We start from the raw sequence: 20954 nt of genomic DNA on the forward strand, positions 1-20954 counted from the left end.
TTTTAACACCATGTTACACATTCAATCAACCTAAAAATTTATTTTTGGGACACATTGAGGACAATGTGTAATTTAATAGTGGGGGGGATGCTAAAACCTTGAATTTTGCAAGTCCTAATAACAAGCCTTACACAAAACTCTATTGGAACCGTTAATCACCCCAAATTTTTTCAAAAAAAATTCAATTTTTTTTACTTGTCTAAAGTTTAAGTTGGGAATTCTAAGACTAACAAGGTTATATTTTTACAAATTTACAACCGATAGCGTCGTGATAAAAAGAACCAACATAAGAAAATTATGAAACGGCATGACAAGCTTAGTTAAAATTCGATTATATATACTTGATCACATAGAAAAACCCATTCCCACAAAAAGTGAGTTTTGAGCCTTTATTGAGCATACAAATATACATCTTTACGCTAAATGCTCATTTTTCGTTTCTTGTGTGAATAGCCACTTGGTTCTTACGACTCTAGAACTTGCCACGACAATTCATTCCCGGTCCTTACCAACTTAAACCCAAGTAAGTAAATGATGGAGGCATTAGGACTAACCCCTTTTTCTTTCAAAACCATTATTTTTATTTTTCTTTTCACTTACCCAAAAACTCCCCCTAGTTAACCCCTTTGAGCCTAAACCTTTTCATTTCATACCTCCAGAAACCCTTTTTACCCACCAAAAAACCCTTTTTTTTATTTTTACCCTTTATTTTAGTAACAAGCTCGGTTTTCATGTGACTAAAAAAAATGAATGATGAAGTTAGAAATAAACAAATAAAGCTCTTAAAACAAAAGCTTGTTTGAAGAAATACTTCATTAAGAATAAAAAGTCACTAAAATAAAATGTTTTACGAAAACCGACGCTTTTTACGCTTTTCGCCCTTTTCTACTAACCATTAACCCAACTACCCACCTTTAGCCCAAGCCTTTACCCAAAAAAGTCCTCTTGATATTTATAAAGGTAACAAGTTAAAAAGGAGGAGGATTGATTGCTTGGCAAGCCTATGGTAGGAATAAGTTCCATGCCGCTCTCGAGTGATTCACTACAAAAAAATTACACCTTTGGCCGAGTGTGAGTGATTTCTCCCGTGAGGTATGTTAACTTGTATAAAAATGGAATTTTAAAAAAGGCATGCTATGCCCAAATAAGTAATTTCTCTTATGAAAAGTTCTAAATAAATCATAACGAATAGGATTGTAAATAAATAAAAATAAAACCCAATAAGGATCTTGGATTCCCGACACTCTATGACAAGCCAAAACCTTCTCTTCTACCCATTCCATTTGGGAGTGTAAGCCACATATTAAAGAGTTTTGCTTGAGGACAAGCAAAAATTCAAGTGTGGGGGTATTTGATGTGTGTAAAATGCAACATATAAATTACATCAAATGAGACATAAAACTAACCCTTTTTAAGTACTAATGTTGGAAAAAGAGTGTTTTTGTCTTCCTTTTGTATTTTCAGGATTAAATGAGCTCAAATTAACAAAAGAAGCAAAAAGGCGGCTAAATCTAACATAAATACAAGAAAAGGAACATAAGTGGATTGCCCGACCCCTCGACAGCATCCTCCCAAGCAAAACAGAGAAGGCAGAAGACTGAACACGCCCCGTGCTTAGCCAGCACGGGGCCATGCCCAAGAAGCAGCAGAAAAGACAAACCTATAGAAGCTTCTATTGCCCACCACGGGGCCGTGCCCAGCGAACACGGGGGCGTGGAGAAAGTACTGCAGGCACATTAATTGTAATTGAGAATTACAATTAATGAAGAGAGAGATTGTCAAACGGGCACGGGGCCGTGTGCAGCGGACACGGGGCCGTGCCCAGGCTTCTGTTCAGCCTATAAATAGGAGTGCTTGGCTTCATTGCAACTCATCCCTTGGCACACCACCTCTCTCACACTTCATCCACCACCCACCACCCACCACCATCACAACACCATCATCCACCACCATCATCCATTGTCCATCATAGAGTGTGTGAGTCGTCTCGGGATCCAAGATTGATCGTAAGAGTTCTTGACAATCAAGGCCATGTTTTCCTAAGTCTCTTACATCACTTGGTGAAGACAAGTGTTTAGTATAATACTTTTTATTTTTAATCTTTTGCACTTTTTATTTGGTTTTGTATTAATGACTTTAATAACTAGTTGCTTATGTTGAAGGTGATTCTTCCTTATCGTTTGTCCGTGGTGTCTTGGCATTATTTTACTGTCTATATAAAATAAAAGATTTGCGCCATTCATATCTCCACGGTCTATATGGAGGTATGTTGGCTACTTGGTCGGGGATTAAGGGAACGGTTTGGTAAGGGACTTGCCCTTGTTCAGCGTTTAGAGGTCCTGCAAGGGACCTGGGTCAAATTTAGTAGGATCTCCTTCAATACCCATAGGTATTGGATGGCGGGGATCCAAACTCTTTGACCCCCTCATAAGTTAACTACTATTAATACTATAACCCGGCTATTTAGGACTGTATCCCTAGTGACTCAGACTACTTAGTCGAGGGTAACGTCACCTCCAAAAGAGGGGCCTTCCATAATTTGCATTAATAACTTAATTCATTATCTTTCAATAATCCAACCCTTTAAGATTGTATCCTTGCTGACTCAAACTACTGGGTTGAGGGTAACGTCGCCTTCAAAAGAGGGGCCTACTACAATAACTAAGATAATCTCTTAAACAAGTGCGAAAGTGCGAAAATAATCAAAGGTTATACTAATACACGAGTCGGATCCGAGTGATTCATCTTGTCTATCTGTTTTTATTTTTATTTTTATTTTTCAGCATTTAGTTAGTTTTTATTTTCTTAGTTTAAAAATCTCTTCTAACATTTTGACTTGATTAGACGTTGAGGATAAACCGGTACTAAAAGCTCTTGTGTCCTTGGAGGACCTCGGTATCTTACCAACACTATACTACGTCCACGATGGGTGCACTTGCCTATATGTGTGTTTAGTGTTAGTAAATATCGTGTTTTATAAATTTAAAACTTGGCTAAAAGTGTAAAAAGGGCTTAAAATATACATCTAAAATATATACACACTGACACGCATCTGTGTCCAGCCCAGTGATGGTCCAAAAAGGAAACGGTAGTTGGAGACTGTGTGTGGATTATAAAGATTTGAACAAAGCATGTCCGCGCGACTGTTACGCTTTACCAGATATTGACGAGAAGATCGATTCACTGGCATCATTCAGATGGAAATGTTTCCTTGACTGCTAATAGGGATACCATCAGGTGCAGATGGCCATCCAAGATGAAGAGAAAACTGCATTTCGCACACCAACAGGGTTGTACTGCTATACAAAAATGCCCTTTGGTTTAAATAATGCAGGCGCAACTTATCAGAGACTGATGAACGAAACGTTCAGTGACACTATCGGCAAGTACATCGAAGTATACATGAATGACCTGGTCATCATGAGCAAAGAAGAAAGTATGATGCTAGTAAACATCCAAAAAACACTCGACACATTGTGCGGGGTGAACATCAAGCTAAATCCAGCGAAGTGTTCCTTTGGGATGGAAGAAGGAAAGTTCATAGGTTTCATTGTGACAAAGGATGGGTCTAAGGTCAACTCTGACAAAGTGCAAGCGATAGAGCGGATGCCTTCACCATCAACAATAAAAGAAATGCAAAAGTTGGCTGGACGGTTAGAAGCACTCAACCGTTTCCTCGCCAATCACGCAGCAAAATCTTTTCCATTTATCAAAACACTCCGCAAATGTGTGAAGAAAAATCAGTTCCAATGGACACCCGAGGCTGAGCACGCTTTTCTAGAAATGAAAGATTACCTCATACGATTACCAACACTTACTGCACCAATGAAGGGCGAACCGCTGGTCATGTACCTTTCAGCATCCGAAAAAGCAGTAGGAGTAGTTCTGCTCGTGGATCGACAAGGCATACAAACGCCGGTGTACTACGTGTCCCGTACCCTAAACGACCCAGAAATGAGGTATGCCATAATGGAGAAGCTGGTCCTCGCATTGATTCATGCATCCAGACGATTGCGCAGGTACTTTGCCAACCATTTCATCCACGTCTTAACGAATTACAACATCGGCAACATCCTCGCAAGGCCTGAGATATCTGGAAGATTAGCGAAATGGGCTATAGAATTGGGGGGCCATAGCGTGGTTTTTAGACCAAGTCCAGCAATTAAAGGTCAGGTGTTGGCCGATTTCATGATAGAGGTGCCTGATGATAAAGACAGAGAGTGCAAGGCAATGGAAAGAGCTGAAAAACAACACTCAGAAGAACCATGGTTATTATACACAGATGGCGCATCCAATGAAGATGGTACAGGAGCCGGACTTAGGTTGGTAAGTCCAGAGAAACATGAATTCACTTACGCCATCCGGTTAGACTTCAAGAGCACAAATAATGAAGCCGAATATGAAGCTTTCCTCGGTGGTTTGAGGTTAGCAATCAAGATGGGAGTCAAACACATAGAGGCGCATGTGGACTCCATGCTAGTAGTAGGGCAGATTAATGGCCAGTACGATGCCAAAGGAGATGTAATGGCGCTATACCTAGACCAAGCAAAATCATTGCTACAGAACTTCAATTCCTGCAAGGTGCACCACATCAATCGGAGCGAGAATAAACCAGCAGATGCACTAAGCAAACTCGCATCCACCAGCTTCCAGCACCTGGCCAAGGACGTGCGCATTGAAGTTCTAAGCAATTCATCGGTACCGCTAAGGCAAGTGAGCGTCATTCAACTAGGAACAACGTCTTGGATGACTCCAATCATCATGTATCTCAAGTCTGGAATACTACCCGAAAACAAAGCCGAAGCAAGGAAAGTACAGTACAAGTCCGAGCATTACCAGATGGTTGATGGAATCCTGTACCGAAAATCGTACCTCGGACCATTACTGAGATGTGTCGATCCAGAAGATGCAAACTACCTGATACGCGAAGTACATGAGGGCATCTGCGACATTCATGCCGGCCCAAGAATGGTAGTAGCGAAAGTAATGAACGTCGGGTATTACTGGCCCGGAATGCATCTAGACGCAGTCAAGGTTTTGAGGAAATGCAACGGATGTCAGAGACACGCCCCGAAAACGATGCGCCCAAAAAATGAACTGGTCCCCGTAACAACGGCATGGTCGTTCCAACAATGGGGGATAGATATGGTTGGTCCTTTTCCAGAAGCCCCGGGAGCAGTGAAGTTCATCATAGTCGCGGTAGACTATTTCACAAAATGGGTGGAAGCAAAGGCGCTGGTGTCAACTACATCTACCGTAGTGTGAAGGTTCACCTGGGAACAAATAATCTGTCGATTCGGGCTGCCCCTAAGAATCATCACCGATAACGGAACAAATTTTGCTGCGGATGATCTCCAAAATTGGTTCAAGGAGCTGCACATAGAGCACACCTTTTCCTCGGTTGCGCACCCGCAAGGAAATGGTTAGGTTGAAGCTGTGAACAAGAGTATCATAGACGGCATCAAGGCACGATTAGGAACGCAGCGAAGAGGTTGGGTCGACGAATTACCGAGCATACTGTGGGCCCATAGGACGATGCCAAAAACAAGTAACGGAGAAACACCGTTCAGTCTGGTCTATGGGTCCGAAGCCGTGATACCGGCAGAAATTGGCCTGTCATCTCCAAGAATGCTCTCCATGAACATGATCAACAACGAAGAAGAAAGAAGGTTGGATCTAGACCTTCTAGAAGAAAGAAGAGAGATGGCGGCGATTAACGAGACAAAATATAAAACCAAATTGGAAAAATAATATAACAGTAAGGTCCGAATTTGCATGTTCAACCCCGGAGACTATGTCCTAAGGGACAACGAGGCGTCCAACGCCAAGAAACCGGGAAAATTAGCTCCCAAGTGGGAGGGGCCTTACATTATTGATGAAATCCTTGGAAAGTGAGCGTACAAGCTACGCACACTGGAGAACAAAGAAGTCCCAAGAACTTGGAATGCTCAGCAACTAAGAAAATGTTACATGTAGACGGTCGAAGTTTTTATCTGTACTTGTAATGGCCGCGCGCCAACACATTTAACTCTAATACAAGAAGTGTTGGCTATCTTATCTCATGCGAATTTTTGTTACAACTGCATATATTACTTCGGGCATACACGAAAACATCAATGGCACAGACATAGGAAACATTGTAGACCTCGAAGGCTCGTCACGAACACGTGCACAGCCGGGTAAAAAACACAACTAAAGCCTATCACGCCAAATAATACTTCGTGCCCATATAAACAAACATTGTAAGGTCCCCAAAGCTGAACACAGCTGGGCCAACACAATAACCTGTAAATCGATCACTTCGTATACACGAATCAAATCATGCGCCTAACGACAACACAGACGTTGTAGAGTTTTCCCGAAGCGTAACACAACACTGTGTAACGCTAAGATAACTAACACAGCATAACCTGTCAGTGCCATCATTCATTCGTGATACCTAATCAAAGTAATTACAGACGCACATATTGTAACGATAGCAAAATTCACAACAAATAAAAAGCAAAACCCCCAGCTAGCATGAAATATATCAAACGTACCAAAATGTTAACAGACGAAGCAACAGAAAGTAAGAATGTTTACAGACCATAGAGTCAATTGTTCAGGTAAATTGTCAGATGATTACAAGGCTATCAAGCCCATACACGGCACGCAGGCCGGAAACCTTCATTCTTGGTGGCTAGTACCAGCACCCCCAGCTTCACGATCTTCCTCACCAAGTGCCCTTTTCCAACAATGCGATCCCGTCAGGTTTTCGGGATAACTTCCCAGCAGCTTTGACGATGGCAAACTCAAGAGATTCGAATTCTTGTCGCTTCTGAGCATAGCGAGCAGCACAGTCAGTTTTATACAAGTCAAAGCTCTTCAATGGTTCCTTTGCCTCAGCAGCTGCCCTTCCTTCAGCATAACCTTCCTTACGACCATGAGCATACGCAGCTTCACCAAGTTCATACATGTACTTGGCTAACTCTTCAGATCCTGCGATACGTTCAGCAATCTGCGAAGATAATACATATATGAGGAAAGCGGAAACGACTAACAAAAAAACAAACAAACATAATGAAAATTACAAGAGGCACTGCACGAGCAAGTAGCCACTTGCAGTCAGCAGTGACTTCCTCAACCAAGATCTCAGAGGCTTTGCTCTCAGCAACTTTTTCCTCAACAAACTTCTCCAACTTAGCTATGTGTTGGATGTACTCTTGTTCCCTCTTCTGGTGCGCAGCGCGCTCTTGTTCAGCTTTGTCACTGATCTTACGTTTCTCTCCTGACAACCTCACAATGGCATCGCGCTGGGATTGCAGCTCTTTGTTTGTCCGTTCACAAGCAACTCACCAATCTTTCTGCTTGTCGACGTTCAACTGCTTTTCCTTGGCGAGTTTCTCTTCAGCATCAGCAACCCTCCATGCCAATCCCTTCTTCTCAACATTAAATTTCTCCCTCTCTTCAGCGAACGCCTTCTTCGCATTTTCAAACTCCAGAGTATCCTCCCCCATCAGCTGCCACTCCCGGGCGATCTTTTGGGAAATGGCGAAAAAGTTGACCCCAGCGTGGATATGATCATCCAAGAGATCCATCCGATCGCGTCTTTTTTGAAATAATCTCTCAGCGGGGGGAGGGACAGAGAAAAGAACACACGGCAGTTAGCGAGCTCGCTCATACGAGAACCTTGGGTCAAGTTCCATCGGGGGGTATTCGGGAGATCAGCACATGCAGAATTATGAGTATCCCAAGACCCACCCTGAATATGTTCATATTCCCGACTATGATGAGTCCCAGAAGCACCACCCTAGCCAGAACCCCGGACAACCTTGGTGTAGATAGTATGGTGAGGAGTAGCCTCACTAGATTCCTCTTGGACATCATCACCACCACCACGAGCTCCATCATTACCACCATCACCACCAGCACCACCACCTTCCCCAACCTGCTCAACCTCCACATCATCTTCTTTTCTTTTCCCCGGATCAACATGCGGAGGAGACAGACCAAAGGTCCTGGAAGGTGGAGAAGTGGGGGGAGTAATCTTCAAAATATCAACTTTACGGGGAGCCTTACCCGATTTAACACCTGTTACAAGACAAGCATGATAGTTAAAAAGAAGAACAAAAGGTAAAAAACAAGAAACACAAATGAAAAATCTTTACCTTGGGAGCTAGAGGCCGCATATATCTTCTCCAGGAGATTACCACGCTTTGCACTAAAAACACCTAGGTCAATCTCTGATTCTGAGGGTGCAGGAGGAGTTTCCTTTTGAAGCTTAGACTTTTTCGCGGCAAGCGCAGCAGCAACTTGTTCATCAAGCTCTTTCTTCTTGTCTTCAAGAACCTTTTTCTTCTTAATGATCTCCGTCAGAGTCTCATCATCATCGGGGTCACGCTCAGTGCGCTTATCCCCTGCATCTAAACCAGACAGCGTATCAGAAACGACAACATAGTCTAAGAAAGGAAGGGTAGAAGGTCGCTTACGAGGAACCTCAGTGGCAGACCCTTCAACCTTCTTTTTCTTCTCAGATTTATCCAACGTTTTCTTCTTTCGGGCCTCTAACTGCTCAACAGTGTCAACCGGAGCATCAACATCATCACCGACAGGCTCATTCACTGGCTCATTCCCAGTCCCTTGTGGTGGACCTGCACGTGTGGAAAGAGGGATTAGACCTTCACGCGATCTATCAGAACCCTCACCCGAAAGGACGATAACCTCCTCTCGAGTAGGACTAATTTCATCCTCAAGATCATCCCCACCATCTTCACCTAAAATGGTGTTAGCATATGAAGCAAAGCTTTCACTGGTAGGGTGTAGAAAACGATCCCTTATCTGATCCAACTAAACAGGCCTCCCCTCAGGCAAATACGCAACGATCATGGCCCCACCAGCCTTAGGATCGAGCACATTCATCAAACTATACCCAACTGTAGAACACAACAAACGTGAGGAAGTATACAATAAATAAAGGAAGAATATAACAATAAACCAAGAACAACAATACCTTTCCCTTGGTAGCCATAGACAGGAACCCCCCTAGGGTTCAGAGGGGCCCACAACATACTCATCCCCGCCCCCACCAGGGCCCTCTCCTCAAGCTGGGTGATAGAAGTAACCTTCCGAGTCAACACCTTATACCACTCCTGCCCAGCAAAATCTATAGACACGTTTATGTGAGGAACTCCTTCACTCTCTGCCCGGAAATGCATATCGACCGGAATGACTCCACGGCGAATATAGAAAAACTTCTGCTTCCAATCGTGCAGACTCTTCGGTGGGTTAGTACTACAAGAACTAACCCCACTGGTTCGAGAGTTGAAAGAGTAAAAGCCACTAGTGTAACTCACAAAATAAAACATGTTAAACATCTCGAAGGTTGGCTCAATACGGTTGGCCCTGCATATGAACTCGAAATGAGTAAGCCGAGGTAACCCCAAGGCGTTAATCTGAGAGATATGTAACCCATAGTTCGTCAAAACTTCCGCAGTGAACATCGTCATAGGGAGACGGAAGTTACCCTCCCGGAAGTAGGCAGCATATAACGCAATATACCCAGGAGGAGCATCTAGAGCAGTCGAATTGGGGGTTGGCAACTGGGCACTCTACTCAGACCGAAAACCCATATCTCTAACCAGGTTCTGAAACTCCTCTTCTTTCCAGCTTATCGCCGCCCGGTCAGGACCAGGAGGATTCCTAGGTTTATACTTTCTCTTCTTAGTAGAAGGATTCACTACAGTAGACATGATTACAAGAAGAATAACTTGGAGATAAAGGAAAGAAAGAAGAAATATGGAGAAGAGGATAAGAGAAGGAAGAAGAGAAGAAAACAGAGTTTGAAATTCAAAAAATGAAGGAAAAAGAAGGAACCGCCATCTATTTATACCCATCGCATTAAATGCGATGGGTAGTGGACCGTCAGGAAGACAGATCATTGATCAATGGGGGAAAGACACGTCAGAGGGAAGAGAAACCGTCACCTTGTTTTTTCGGAAACGTGGGCGGCACAGACCTGACACCCTGGCGAAAAAGCAACTGACACACCTGCAAAAGGCGACTGTTCACCTCCGAAAAGACAGAGACATCAGACGGTCATGTCAGTTGTCTTCAAGCCAAGAAAAGAAAACTTCTTTTAGAAGGAACCATCATATGCCATGCGTCATGCGTCCAGATGGCTCAACTTTGTAAAGTCACCATCATACGCCATGCGCCATGCGTCCAGATGGTTCAACTTTGTAAAGTCACCACCATACGTCATGCGCCGTGCGTCCAGTTGGCTCAACTTTGTAAAGTTACCATCGTACGCCATGCGCCGTGCGTCCAGTTGGCTCAACTTTGTAAGGTTACCATCATACGCCATGCGTCCACTTGGCTCAACTTTGTAAGGTTACCACCATACGCCATGCGCAACGCGTCCTCTTGGCTCAATTTCGCAAAATAACCAACATGCGTTTTAAAAATTAAAAACAACCACTACCCTTATAAGTCCAAAATCCCTCCTAGATGATCAACTCAACTAGAAGGCACACTGGACTGGGGGGACTTGAAGAGGTATGGTCCCAATTCCACATCCACATGGCAAGGACCACACCACTTTTTCAGTCCAACATGGCACCTACATCAGCAAATATATCCAGAAGCTTCTGGAAGATGTCAAGATGGCACCAAAGATGCTCCTTCCGACAGAAAGGACGACACGTGTCACCAGTAATCGAGCGCCATGTAAACCTGCGACAAATCTGGGGGCAGACCGACAGCAGCAGTACGATTTCTCCAGCAGGGACGATTATCGGCACGCCACGTGGGCCACTATCCTGTCCGCAGCAGAGGAGACCAAGAGGATATTCCCCTTGGTCGGACAGCTGGCACCCGATAACAGTTGGCAAGGTCGCTCCTCCCTCCTTCACCCTCCGGCTATAAATAGGACCCTTCATCATTCAGGTTATTTTATTCTATTCTCCTCACTTTCACTCACAACACACACTGTTTTCTTACTCAGAGCAGTACTTATCCTCACGCCGCAGCCCGGTTAAGAGGGAAACCCCCATATTTCCCTCTTAACGAGCTAATGGTGTTACTGTTTTGTAGGACTCCAGTCTTTGGCGAGTAGAGAAGGAGATTGAACCCATATAAGAGACGACCCAGCTAGTTAACCATCGTTGTTAACCAGTGTTCAGGGGCGTAGCATTTAAGGGGCCGGGAGGGACGCCCGACCCCCCGAACTTTTCGCTCAGTAGTGTTGTACATGTAGTTTTTGTATAGAAATTTTTGGATATATACGTTTTCGACCCCCCGGTTCTAGAGAAATTTTTGGGTATATACGTTTTCGACCCCACCGACGAAATCTTCAAGCTTCGCCACTACCAGTGTTTCATCAACAGTTGAGTTCTCTGAATCGTTAGAGGGGTTTGATGTGGCGAAATGGTCCAAGTCGGACCGGCCACTCACTTTAAAGGCGGTTAATGATGTGAGTCCCTAGTTACTTATAAAGAGATGGGGAAGCTATTATGGGCGTAAGATCAGACGAAGAATCGGATGATTCTTCTGACCTTAGGCAATCTTTGGTTGGTTACAAGGATGTTACCTCATCACTCTCCATAAATTTATGGTACGGAGAAACGTGAATATTAGTTTATTAATTAGTTACCAAAAAGTCATTTATCACGCTGTTTTGGTCCACCAGTCGTCGCTAAAATTTCATAACCCAACCACCTAACCACGGTTAACTCTCCCTCCATTTCCCATTTAAAGCCCCCCCTCTCTCTCTTCCCATAACCAACCATCACACTTTCTCTCTCTAAAAAAAACACTCAAAATACCGTCACAAACACAAACACCTAACAAAAACCCTAACAAACACACCTCAAATTCAATTATGGCGTTCTACATGGACGAATCACAACTCTACAAATGCTCCAAACATCCATCACGGCGGCGCGTGAGCGGCATCTGCGCCAAATGCCTCCGCGAACGCCTCGTAACTCTCTGCCCTGACTGCGCCACCGCTCGTCCCTGCGACTGTTCTCCGGCTCCGGCTGACTCATCGTCATCTTCCTCCACATCTTCCACTTCCTTCTCTCTCTTCTCCTTCTCCCGCGGCGGTAGCCGCCGTGATTCCGGTTCCGTCACCGGCGGTTCCGATCCGACGTTGCGTAAATCGAGATCCGTTGCGGTTTCATTCCTCCGATCGAGATCTAGACACGCCGGCACCGGAAACGGAACTGAAACCGGTGATTGCGTTACGGATAATAATAACGTTTTGCTGCCGAAGGTTAGCCGGAGTAAGATTAATTTTTGGTCGGTGTTTATGGTTAGTAAGAGTAAGAAGTGTGAGTTACATGTTGATGATACTGGAGTTGATGAAGAATTGAATAAGTGTGATGATAACAATAATAATAGTAATAGTAATAATAATCCGGTGATGATGAGGTCTAGATCGGTGGCTGTTGGTGGCGGAAACGGTTTTACTCCGGCGTCGGTGAAACAGAAGGGGTGGTTTGGGTATTCAAAGCCTCCAAGGTCTGTTGCTGTTTCATAGTGGTTTAGTGTTTGGTTCAACTTGTAACTGATTTAATAAAAAGATACTTTTTTTTAATACATTTTTTGTGATTGTGTTTTGGGTTTTGATTCTAGTTTAACATAATTTTAGATATATTGTTATGTATTGACTAGTTATCGGTCTGACCAGTTAAACCGATGAATTATTGTACGGATGAATCAAGTGGAGTTTACATAGTTTTTATTTTTAAAATCTATTGTTAATGATTATCCAACAATTTATTCTTTTTAATTTGTTTATACTAACTCTATGGTTTGTTAAGTTTGATAATCTATAAAATTGTGTACCATATTGATATTTTGGGTTTGATTAGTTAATGTTATTCATCAAAGAGCTCCTAGCTTAATGTTGCATTTGTCACTTCAAAAGTGATGGGAGGATTCTAGTCATAGCCGGTCTAAAGGGTGTGCGGAATGGGCGATGGCTCAGGGCCCAAACCAATCGAGGGCCCAAATTTTTGTTGTTTTTGTATTAGGTTTACACTGTAAATTTGAAATACCATCTTGAAGCACTTGGTTTGGTGGTTTGAAAGTCACTTTAATAATAAGAGAATACGGGTTCAAATCCTGGCGTCCTCAGTTTTGTTTTGTTTCTTTATCTATTGCCTAATTTTGTCAAGTTACAATAAATGATTGGTGTTGATTCAAATGACATTAATTCAATTTCATATATTTAAAATTTTTTTATACATATTTTTTTAAAAATTTATATTTAAGGGACCCATATTTTTCATTCGCATAGAGCCTAAAAATTTTCGAACATTTTCGTAGACGCCCCTGGTTTTAATCTTATTTGAGACATGTGGACATGTGATATAAATCTTAATAGTAGTGTAGTTTGTCGTTCACAGAAACCTTTAATAGTGGTTTAGTTTGTCGTTTAGAAAAATAAAGTTTACCTCATTCAGTTTTTTAAATTGGTATGATCACTCTGACTAGTGAAGAGTAAGAGGACTGGTTCAATTATATTATATATAATATAAGCCCCCTTATTAGAAAACTGATATATTAGAAAAAGTAATATTTATTTTAGAAAACAACTTGAAATAAGATAAAGCCGATCAAAGTTCAAACCACGCAATCAAGTCTAATAAGGCAGCTAACAGTCGTTATATGTCAGATAGAATCCGTTGAACCAACTGGTTTCAATGTCTTTTTATTCTACTTTGGCATGTTGTCTTTTATTTTATTAGCATGTGTGGTAAAAGAAATATTTGAACATGCTACAATCATTAAGTATGTTATTATCATAGATTTTAATAGTGTAGATTAGGTGTAGCATGTGGCTAATACTTTTCTAACCACATATTATAATATTATTATATGAATGTCAAGTGCGCAGGATAGAAGGGGCCGCCGCGCAAGGGGACCTCCGAACTTTTCGTTCAATAGTGTTCGGTATATAGTTTTCGTATACAATTTTTTAGGTATATACGTTTTCGACTCCCAGTTTTATAATTTTTTTTAAGTATATACGTTTTCGATATCGGTTCAGAAATCTCAAACTTCGCCACGAATGTGATGTTATTCCAAATAATTTTAAAGTATGGATGTTTAATGTGATTTTGTTGTGGCCTTTTGTTGTTTGATGCAATTAATTTCTCACCGAACATAACTATGTCATAGTCAAAGAGCGCAGGTTTTGATTATTCATTGAAAGCCGTTATTGTCTTGAAAGTAATTTTTTCTTTGACATTTGTATATAAGAGGTGACTAATAACAGATCTTTTGTTTAACTAAAACACGTTTGTTTGATTAAAACTGACCTATCATTTTTTTAACTTATCACCACTAATAGCAAAAACAACCGTCGAAACCACCACCCATCACCTAAAATCAACAAAATCGAAGTTAGAACTGCGTTGAAACTTGTTTTGTGAGTATAGACCGAATACGAGTTGGGACGCTGAGAGGTGTAGCAACCATGGTTCTAGCATCAAATTCAGGGCGTTGTGAGGGTGGATATCGCATAAAGACGATGGTGAAAAGGCGAGAAGGTGTATGAAAGTGAAAAAAATAAGTGACGTTATAATGAGTATAATACATGTTAATCATTATTAGTTTATTACCCTGTCACGTCCTTGTTGATTAAATGTTATAAAATTTATATACTTAAAAATGGTTGGTTGGAATAATTTGATTTCTGAAATATCTCTAACCTTTATTTTACTATATTCAAAGATGCATAATTCTGCATTGATGTTGGGGCAATTTCTTTTGGCCACATGCCCAAGCCCTAGAAAATTTGTAAAGTTATCTGTTACATGCACCTGATCACCTCTTCAAGTTTATCTTTTTTGGCAAGTATTACAACATTAATTGCCTTAAAAACTTTAATAGTTGGGCCATCACTTCTGTCAACTTTATATATAAGCAATTATTGTGATAAGCTTGCTTAAAAGTTTGAAAGAATTATGTACACATATTTCTAAATAACAATTCATTTTAATAGTTTTTTTTTCAACAATTGATATGTGTTCAAATCATGTGTAGGAACCGTTTGCGTATAAAATAAATAAAACAATTTTATGCCATGTCACCTGCTAGGTTGACCCGTCACCTAGCCAACACAGCCTTTGCTCGTGAATCATACGCATGCGGTAAAAAATACAACGACGTCAAGTGGCGTTGCGAGTCCACAAAGAGCAAAGTGCGTCATCAAAACGCCACATTATGCCCATCACCCGCGCCACGTGCACATAAGCACATGTGCGAATTAGGGCCCTTTGCGACTTCACTAGTGTGAGCTTCCATTGAACAACAAGGAATGAGAGTTCGTATTTATACACCACCCAAGTTTTGTCTCTTCTTCTATGTGGGACAAATTGCCACTTTCCATTCCACTTCAATATTTCATCATTGTTGGTTTCAAACGCCAAACTTTGAACGTCAATATTTTATTCAACTTAACTTCGTTTGTTGGTTTCAACACTTAGAGCCTTGGTGCATAAGAACTAAGTGAGCAAGAGTACACCTAGTGAGGGGGGGGGGGTACTTTGTACCTTATGATTGTATTACATTCTTATTAATTCAATATGAAATCATCCCCAAATCCAGTTGTGTTAGATTGATGTGGTTATTTATTACTGTTTGATTATTTTTCGTGTTATGAATTTACATCGACATAGTTGGTTAACGGGCAACAAGCTGCACCGCTACCCCTTTTTGAATAGCAAAACTAAGTGTTTTAAAAACTACGTCCATAGATCTCGGGGTCATTGTCACACCCCCAAAATCCACCGTTGGAGTACTACCGCTTGGAGGCATGACATGACCAAGATCAAGCCACCAATCATATTGAACATAACATTAAATATTAAAAGTAATCAATGAAACCCATCACAATATAATTGATGTTCAACAAAACATAATTTAAGTAGCGGAAGCATAAGTTTGTAAACCCATTGTATATCATCAGTTCAATTGTTTAAACGTTTAACATGGCATCCACGATCCATGTCCCACAACGACCTGCTCCTCCCTGTGCAAGCTCCATAGTACCTAAGGTCCTGCAAGGCATGCAGCAGAGAGTCAACAACTAGTTGAGCGAGTTCACAGAAAGTAAGTTCGTAATAACAAGTCATATGTTCATTTAGTGGGGGGCTTCCCATGTATGTATGTACTACTAGAGGGGGGGGGGGGTTCCCATGATTATATTTACTACTAGTGGGGGCTTCCCATGGTTATCCTTACTAATGGGGGCTTCCCATGTTTATACTTACTAGACTATTTGCAACCATAAGTGTTCTTCTTAACCCGAGAACAGGAATACGTACAAGGTCACGTAGGTTTTACGTGAGTGCCCTTCCCCGAGGACAGTGGTACGCGTGGGGTTTACATAGGTTTTACGTAAGTGTCCTTCCGACCCGGAAGACAGTAGTAGGTATGAGTTTACGTAGGTTTTACGTAAGTGTCTTCCCGACTCGGGAGACAGTAGTAAGTACTAGTTTACGTAGGTTTTACGTAAGTGTCCTGACTAACCTGAGGACGATGGTATATAGTCTAGCAATAGCGTAAGTACGAGTAATTATCCAATTCAAATCTGTCACACCCCGATTTCCACGTGTCTCACCGGTGAGCCCGGTGGGGGATTATCGTGACGTAGTTGGCAACAATATAGTCAAACCACACAATATATGAATGCACAGCAGAAGCATAAAGATAAATATAATTCAACCTTTGATTGTAATATCGAATGTATGACAAATAGTCGAATGGTATCCACAGGGGGATCAAAATAATAAAAAGTGTTGTTCAACAGACAAGGCATCAAAGCTTGCGAGACTTCTTAAGATGCTAAGGAGCTATAGCCAGCCGATTACGTGTAGTACCTGCACTTAATCTTTTTGGGAAAATACGTCAGTTTACACTGGTAAATACATTCAACCGACACTTTTGAAAAATGTTTATTAAAATTGATTTGAATGCACAAGGCACAAACTCTTGTATAACTTGGGAGAATTATTTAATATTATAATCTTGTGAACGAATTACATGTTCCTTCTTTGCGTTCAGTAGCCCGGATCTAGTCCGGGTTAAAGATCAATAGACATACCACATTGTGTAAAACCGAGGTGGGTAAACCAACGGTTACGTCTTTTATTAATATAGACATAATGCCGGGTGTACGCCTACACCCGGATGTCGAGGTCGTGGCCATTTCGTAAAATGATGCCTAGGATATCCGGGACATGGTCATTAACCCCCCAAAGGCTTTTAAGTAACAAGACTGTTTAAACGAGCCGATCAAATTATTCAATTAACCACCAAACGATGGAAGATTTGATGCTCGATCAAGCGGTATTTTATATATACCGTAACCCAAGCCCGTAATACGGAAAATAAGTTAAAAGTATTTACCTTTGCAAGTATTGTCCTTAATTGTTTAAATCACAGATATCTTTTACTGGGGCTTCTATTCTGGAACGAAGGTTTTAAAATAACCTATTAGAATCCTAACGGGTCTTTATATTAGCCGTAGCCTAGACCGGTCAGTTTCAAGGGATTGATACGGTTTAATCGCGTGATAGGCGAAAACCGAGAATGGAATGTGATTCTGACCCAACAAGTTCGAAGACTTGTTTTATATGGGTTTAATATTCACACTCTGGATTTTGGGGTCAAAATAATATGGTTTGACCCGTGTCGGCTAATTTATGTAAACTAGTTACATAAGCCGAACCGTGCGCGCGAAAGGCGCAACGGGTAACCGTAAGGGTCCTACACTGTTTTCCTAAGTCAATATACTTTAAAGAGGTTGTGGTATCAGTAGGATACCTTCATAATGCCCGTAACGAGTTTTGGTTCATTATACGCCCCGTAGGGGTTTTCCGGTCATTTTAAGGACTTTTAAAAGGGTTTTAGAGTTCTACAGGAAATCTGAGTTTCCCGTTCAGTTTATAAAGTCCAAGATACTTTATTTATTACTTAAAATCAGTAGCAACTGGAATCGGGTCAAAAGACCTTGTAGAACTCAAGTTTTGGCCGAAAAGGGCATATTCGGTATTTACCGAACCGTAGCCATAACCGCAGGTTATGAGCAGGTTAATATTAATTAAAAATCTTTAAAAATCCCGAACTATTATTTTACAACAGTGAGTAAAAGGTTTGGTGACGAAATCTTGGTTTAGGTAGGCGTTATGCGCCGTTTATTACAAAAGTTTCTTTTAATTGCGCTATTTAGCATAACTCCTATTCTAGACCTCGGATTGGCGTGAAATTTTAGGGCCATGCTTAGAATTTAGTAAGCAAGGTTATGGTCCCTTCATGTGTCCGAAATACTCGTTTTATTTTGAAAAGGGCGTTACGGTCAACTTTTAAGCAATTAACGGAAATACGTAAAAGACTCGGACAAACAACGAACCGGTAACAGAGGGTGATACCATCACGTGACCTGGTCCTAAGAGAGTCCTAAGGCATATATACATTGCACTAAAACGGGTCAGAACTGAAGTCAAAGCAAAAGTCAAACTTTTGCGACATTCGGCTCCGAACCGGGTCAATATAGCAAATGGCCGAATCAAACGAGCTTAGACAAGTTAGTATACTTATTATCATGTTTTATGAGTGTTCAAACAGGTTTCATATCAACTATATTACATATTATGCAAGAATCGCAAAAATGGCTTTCTGTTGACTTTTTAAGTATACGTTTGACTCGACATTTGAACTAGTTAGGGTGGTGATCAGGGGAAACCATTTTAGAGGTTTATTACCCACGTAAATACCAACATATAACTACTTTTGATTCGACAATTCACTGGACCATTCGTGATTTATCGCAAAGTCAATCGTTAGTTACGACGGATTGACTTTTAGGCTAAACTAAGCAAAAACAAAGCCATAGAAGGTTTGGCATACTTACAGAGACTTGTGCACGACTTAGGAATGTTAGAAGAACACTTGGGAGTTTCAGAAATGAGCAGAAGATGTGTTTTGAGGTGTGGTGAACTTATGCACAATGTAGGCCTATTTATAGTGAAAGAAAGGCCCTTAGATCATTACAACTCAGGCTACAATTGAGTATGGATGTTCAGTAGGTGTCCTAAGGTGCTAGGGGTCAGGTAGAGGGCACCCATGCCTCATTGATTGCTCACAAGTTCGTCTACAAGCCAAATCATTGAATCTGCCCATACTTTCTGCATCTGTATGGTTCACGCGACCCGCATGGGAAATCAGGCAGACTTGTACGCGGGTCGCCTGAGTTCTCTAAATCAGACGCGTATAAACAGAAGGCTCGCGGCCCGCATTAACTTACCCAAGACCTTAACGCGGCCTGCGTTAGGTCTAATTTTTCTGGATTTTGAATCTTTTATAATCATGACTAAATCTTTGTAATTAATAACGAAATCTTCGGTAATTAATAACCTGACCTTTCGGGTTTGAAGGGGTAACTTTGCAATTTGGCCCCTGATTATTTACAACTAAGGGCCTCGTGTTATTTACCCGCATTGTTAAGTCCCCGGTTAGTTTGTTAATTATTCGGAAAGCTTTAATTTTTATTGTTGACGCTTTTAATCCTTCTCGTACGAATTTGATCATAACTTTCTCGTTTTAAAACGGAACTTCGCGGAATTTATATAGTACATTATAGTGAGCGTATTTTACTGTTACAAAGCCTCGGGTTCGTCAAAGGGTCACTCAGTGGTATAATTAAACATGTTGACACAGTTAACCCCCGCAGCTTGTAATCTCTCACTTTCTTCCGCGTTTCGCTTCCGTACGATCCATGATTTATTCGTCTGAAGGTACGAGCATCATTTAGGGTTACTATACAATATACCTACCCTTATTTGACATTTATAACCTTCGAGTTTACATACTTTCAAGGTTTATCAACTTTAGTCCTTTATTTAATATTAAACGCCACGTGTAAACTCAAGACACGTGTCAATACATTATTGGACACAAAATTTCGAGGTGTTACATCCTCACCCTCTTAAAATAAATCTCGACCCGAGATTTACTCAAACAAATAGGGATATTTCTCTTTCATCGTGGATTCAACTTCCCACGTGAATTCGGGTCCTCTCCGGGCATCCCATTTAACCTTAACTATCGGTACATGTTTCCTTCGAAGCTTCTTCACTTGTCGGTCTTCAATCGACAAAGGCTTCTCCACAAACTTCAAGCTCTCATCTATATGCACATCTGTGTGTGGGATCACCAATGATTCATCAGCGAAGCACTTCTTTAGATTGCAGATGTGGAACACATTGTGAATTCCATTGAGCTCTTCTGGTAAGTTCAATTTATAGGCAACTGACCCGACACGTTCGATAACCTCGAAAGGTCCTATGTATCACGGGCTCAGTTTGCCCTTCTTACCGAAATGCATCACCCCCTTCCAGGGTGATACTTTTAGTAACACTTTTTCACCTACCTCGAAGTGAAAATCCTTACGCTTTGGATTAGCGTAGCTTTTCTGCCTATCACGGGCAGCTTTGAGACGCTCTCGAATCTAGACAATCTTGTCCGTTGTTTCGAAGACTATCTCTGGCCCTGATAATTGGACCTCTCCCACTTCCGCCCAACAAACAGGCGATCTACACTTCCTACCGTATAATGCCTCAAAAGGCGCAGCCTTTATGCTGGTATGGTAGCTGTTGTTGTAGGAGAATTCGATTAGTGGTAGGTTCTTATCCCAACTACCACCTAAATCGATAGCACATGCCCGCAGCATCTTCTAACGTTTGAATAGTACGCTCACTCTGACCGTCTGTCTGAGGATGGTAAGCCGTACTAAAGTTCAAACGTGTGCCCAAAGATTGTTGGAAACTCTTCCAGAAATGAGACGTGTATCTAGTATCTCGATCAGAGATAATAGACACAGGTATGCCATGTAAGGCTACAATCTTATCAACATATAACTGGGCCAATGTGTCGGAGCTATAGGTCTCCTTGATGGGTAAGAA

General features: G+C 41.5%; 1 protein-coding gene across 1 annotated transcript; it reads left to right on the forward strand.

The window, feature by feature from the left end:
* Positions 1 to 11857: 11857 nt before the first annotated feature.
* Positions 11858 to 12520, forward strand: LOC110900863. Its single transcript, XM_022147723.1, has one exon. It carries the CDS (start codon positions 11858 to 11860, stop codon positions 12518 to 12520), a length of 663 nt encoding a protein of 220 aa, XP_022003415.1.
* The last annotated feature ends 8434 nt before the right edge of the window (positions 12521 to 20954 follow it).

This window comes from Helianthus annuus, chromosome 13, assembly GCF_002127325.2.
Source record: "Helianthus annuus cultivar XRQ/B chromosome 13, HanXRQr2.0-SUNRISE, whole genome shotgun sequence".
Taxonomy (NCBI): domain Eukaryota; kingdom Viridiplantae; phylum Streptophyta; class Magnoliopsida; order Asterales; family Asteraceae; genus Helianthus; species Helianthus annuus.

Coding starts and splice junctions, on each gene's coding strand:
- LOC110900863 (XM_022147723.1), top strand. CDS start 11,858: ATGGCGTTCTACATGGACGAATCACAACTCTACAAATGCTCCAAACAT.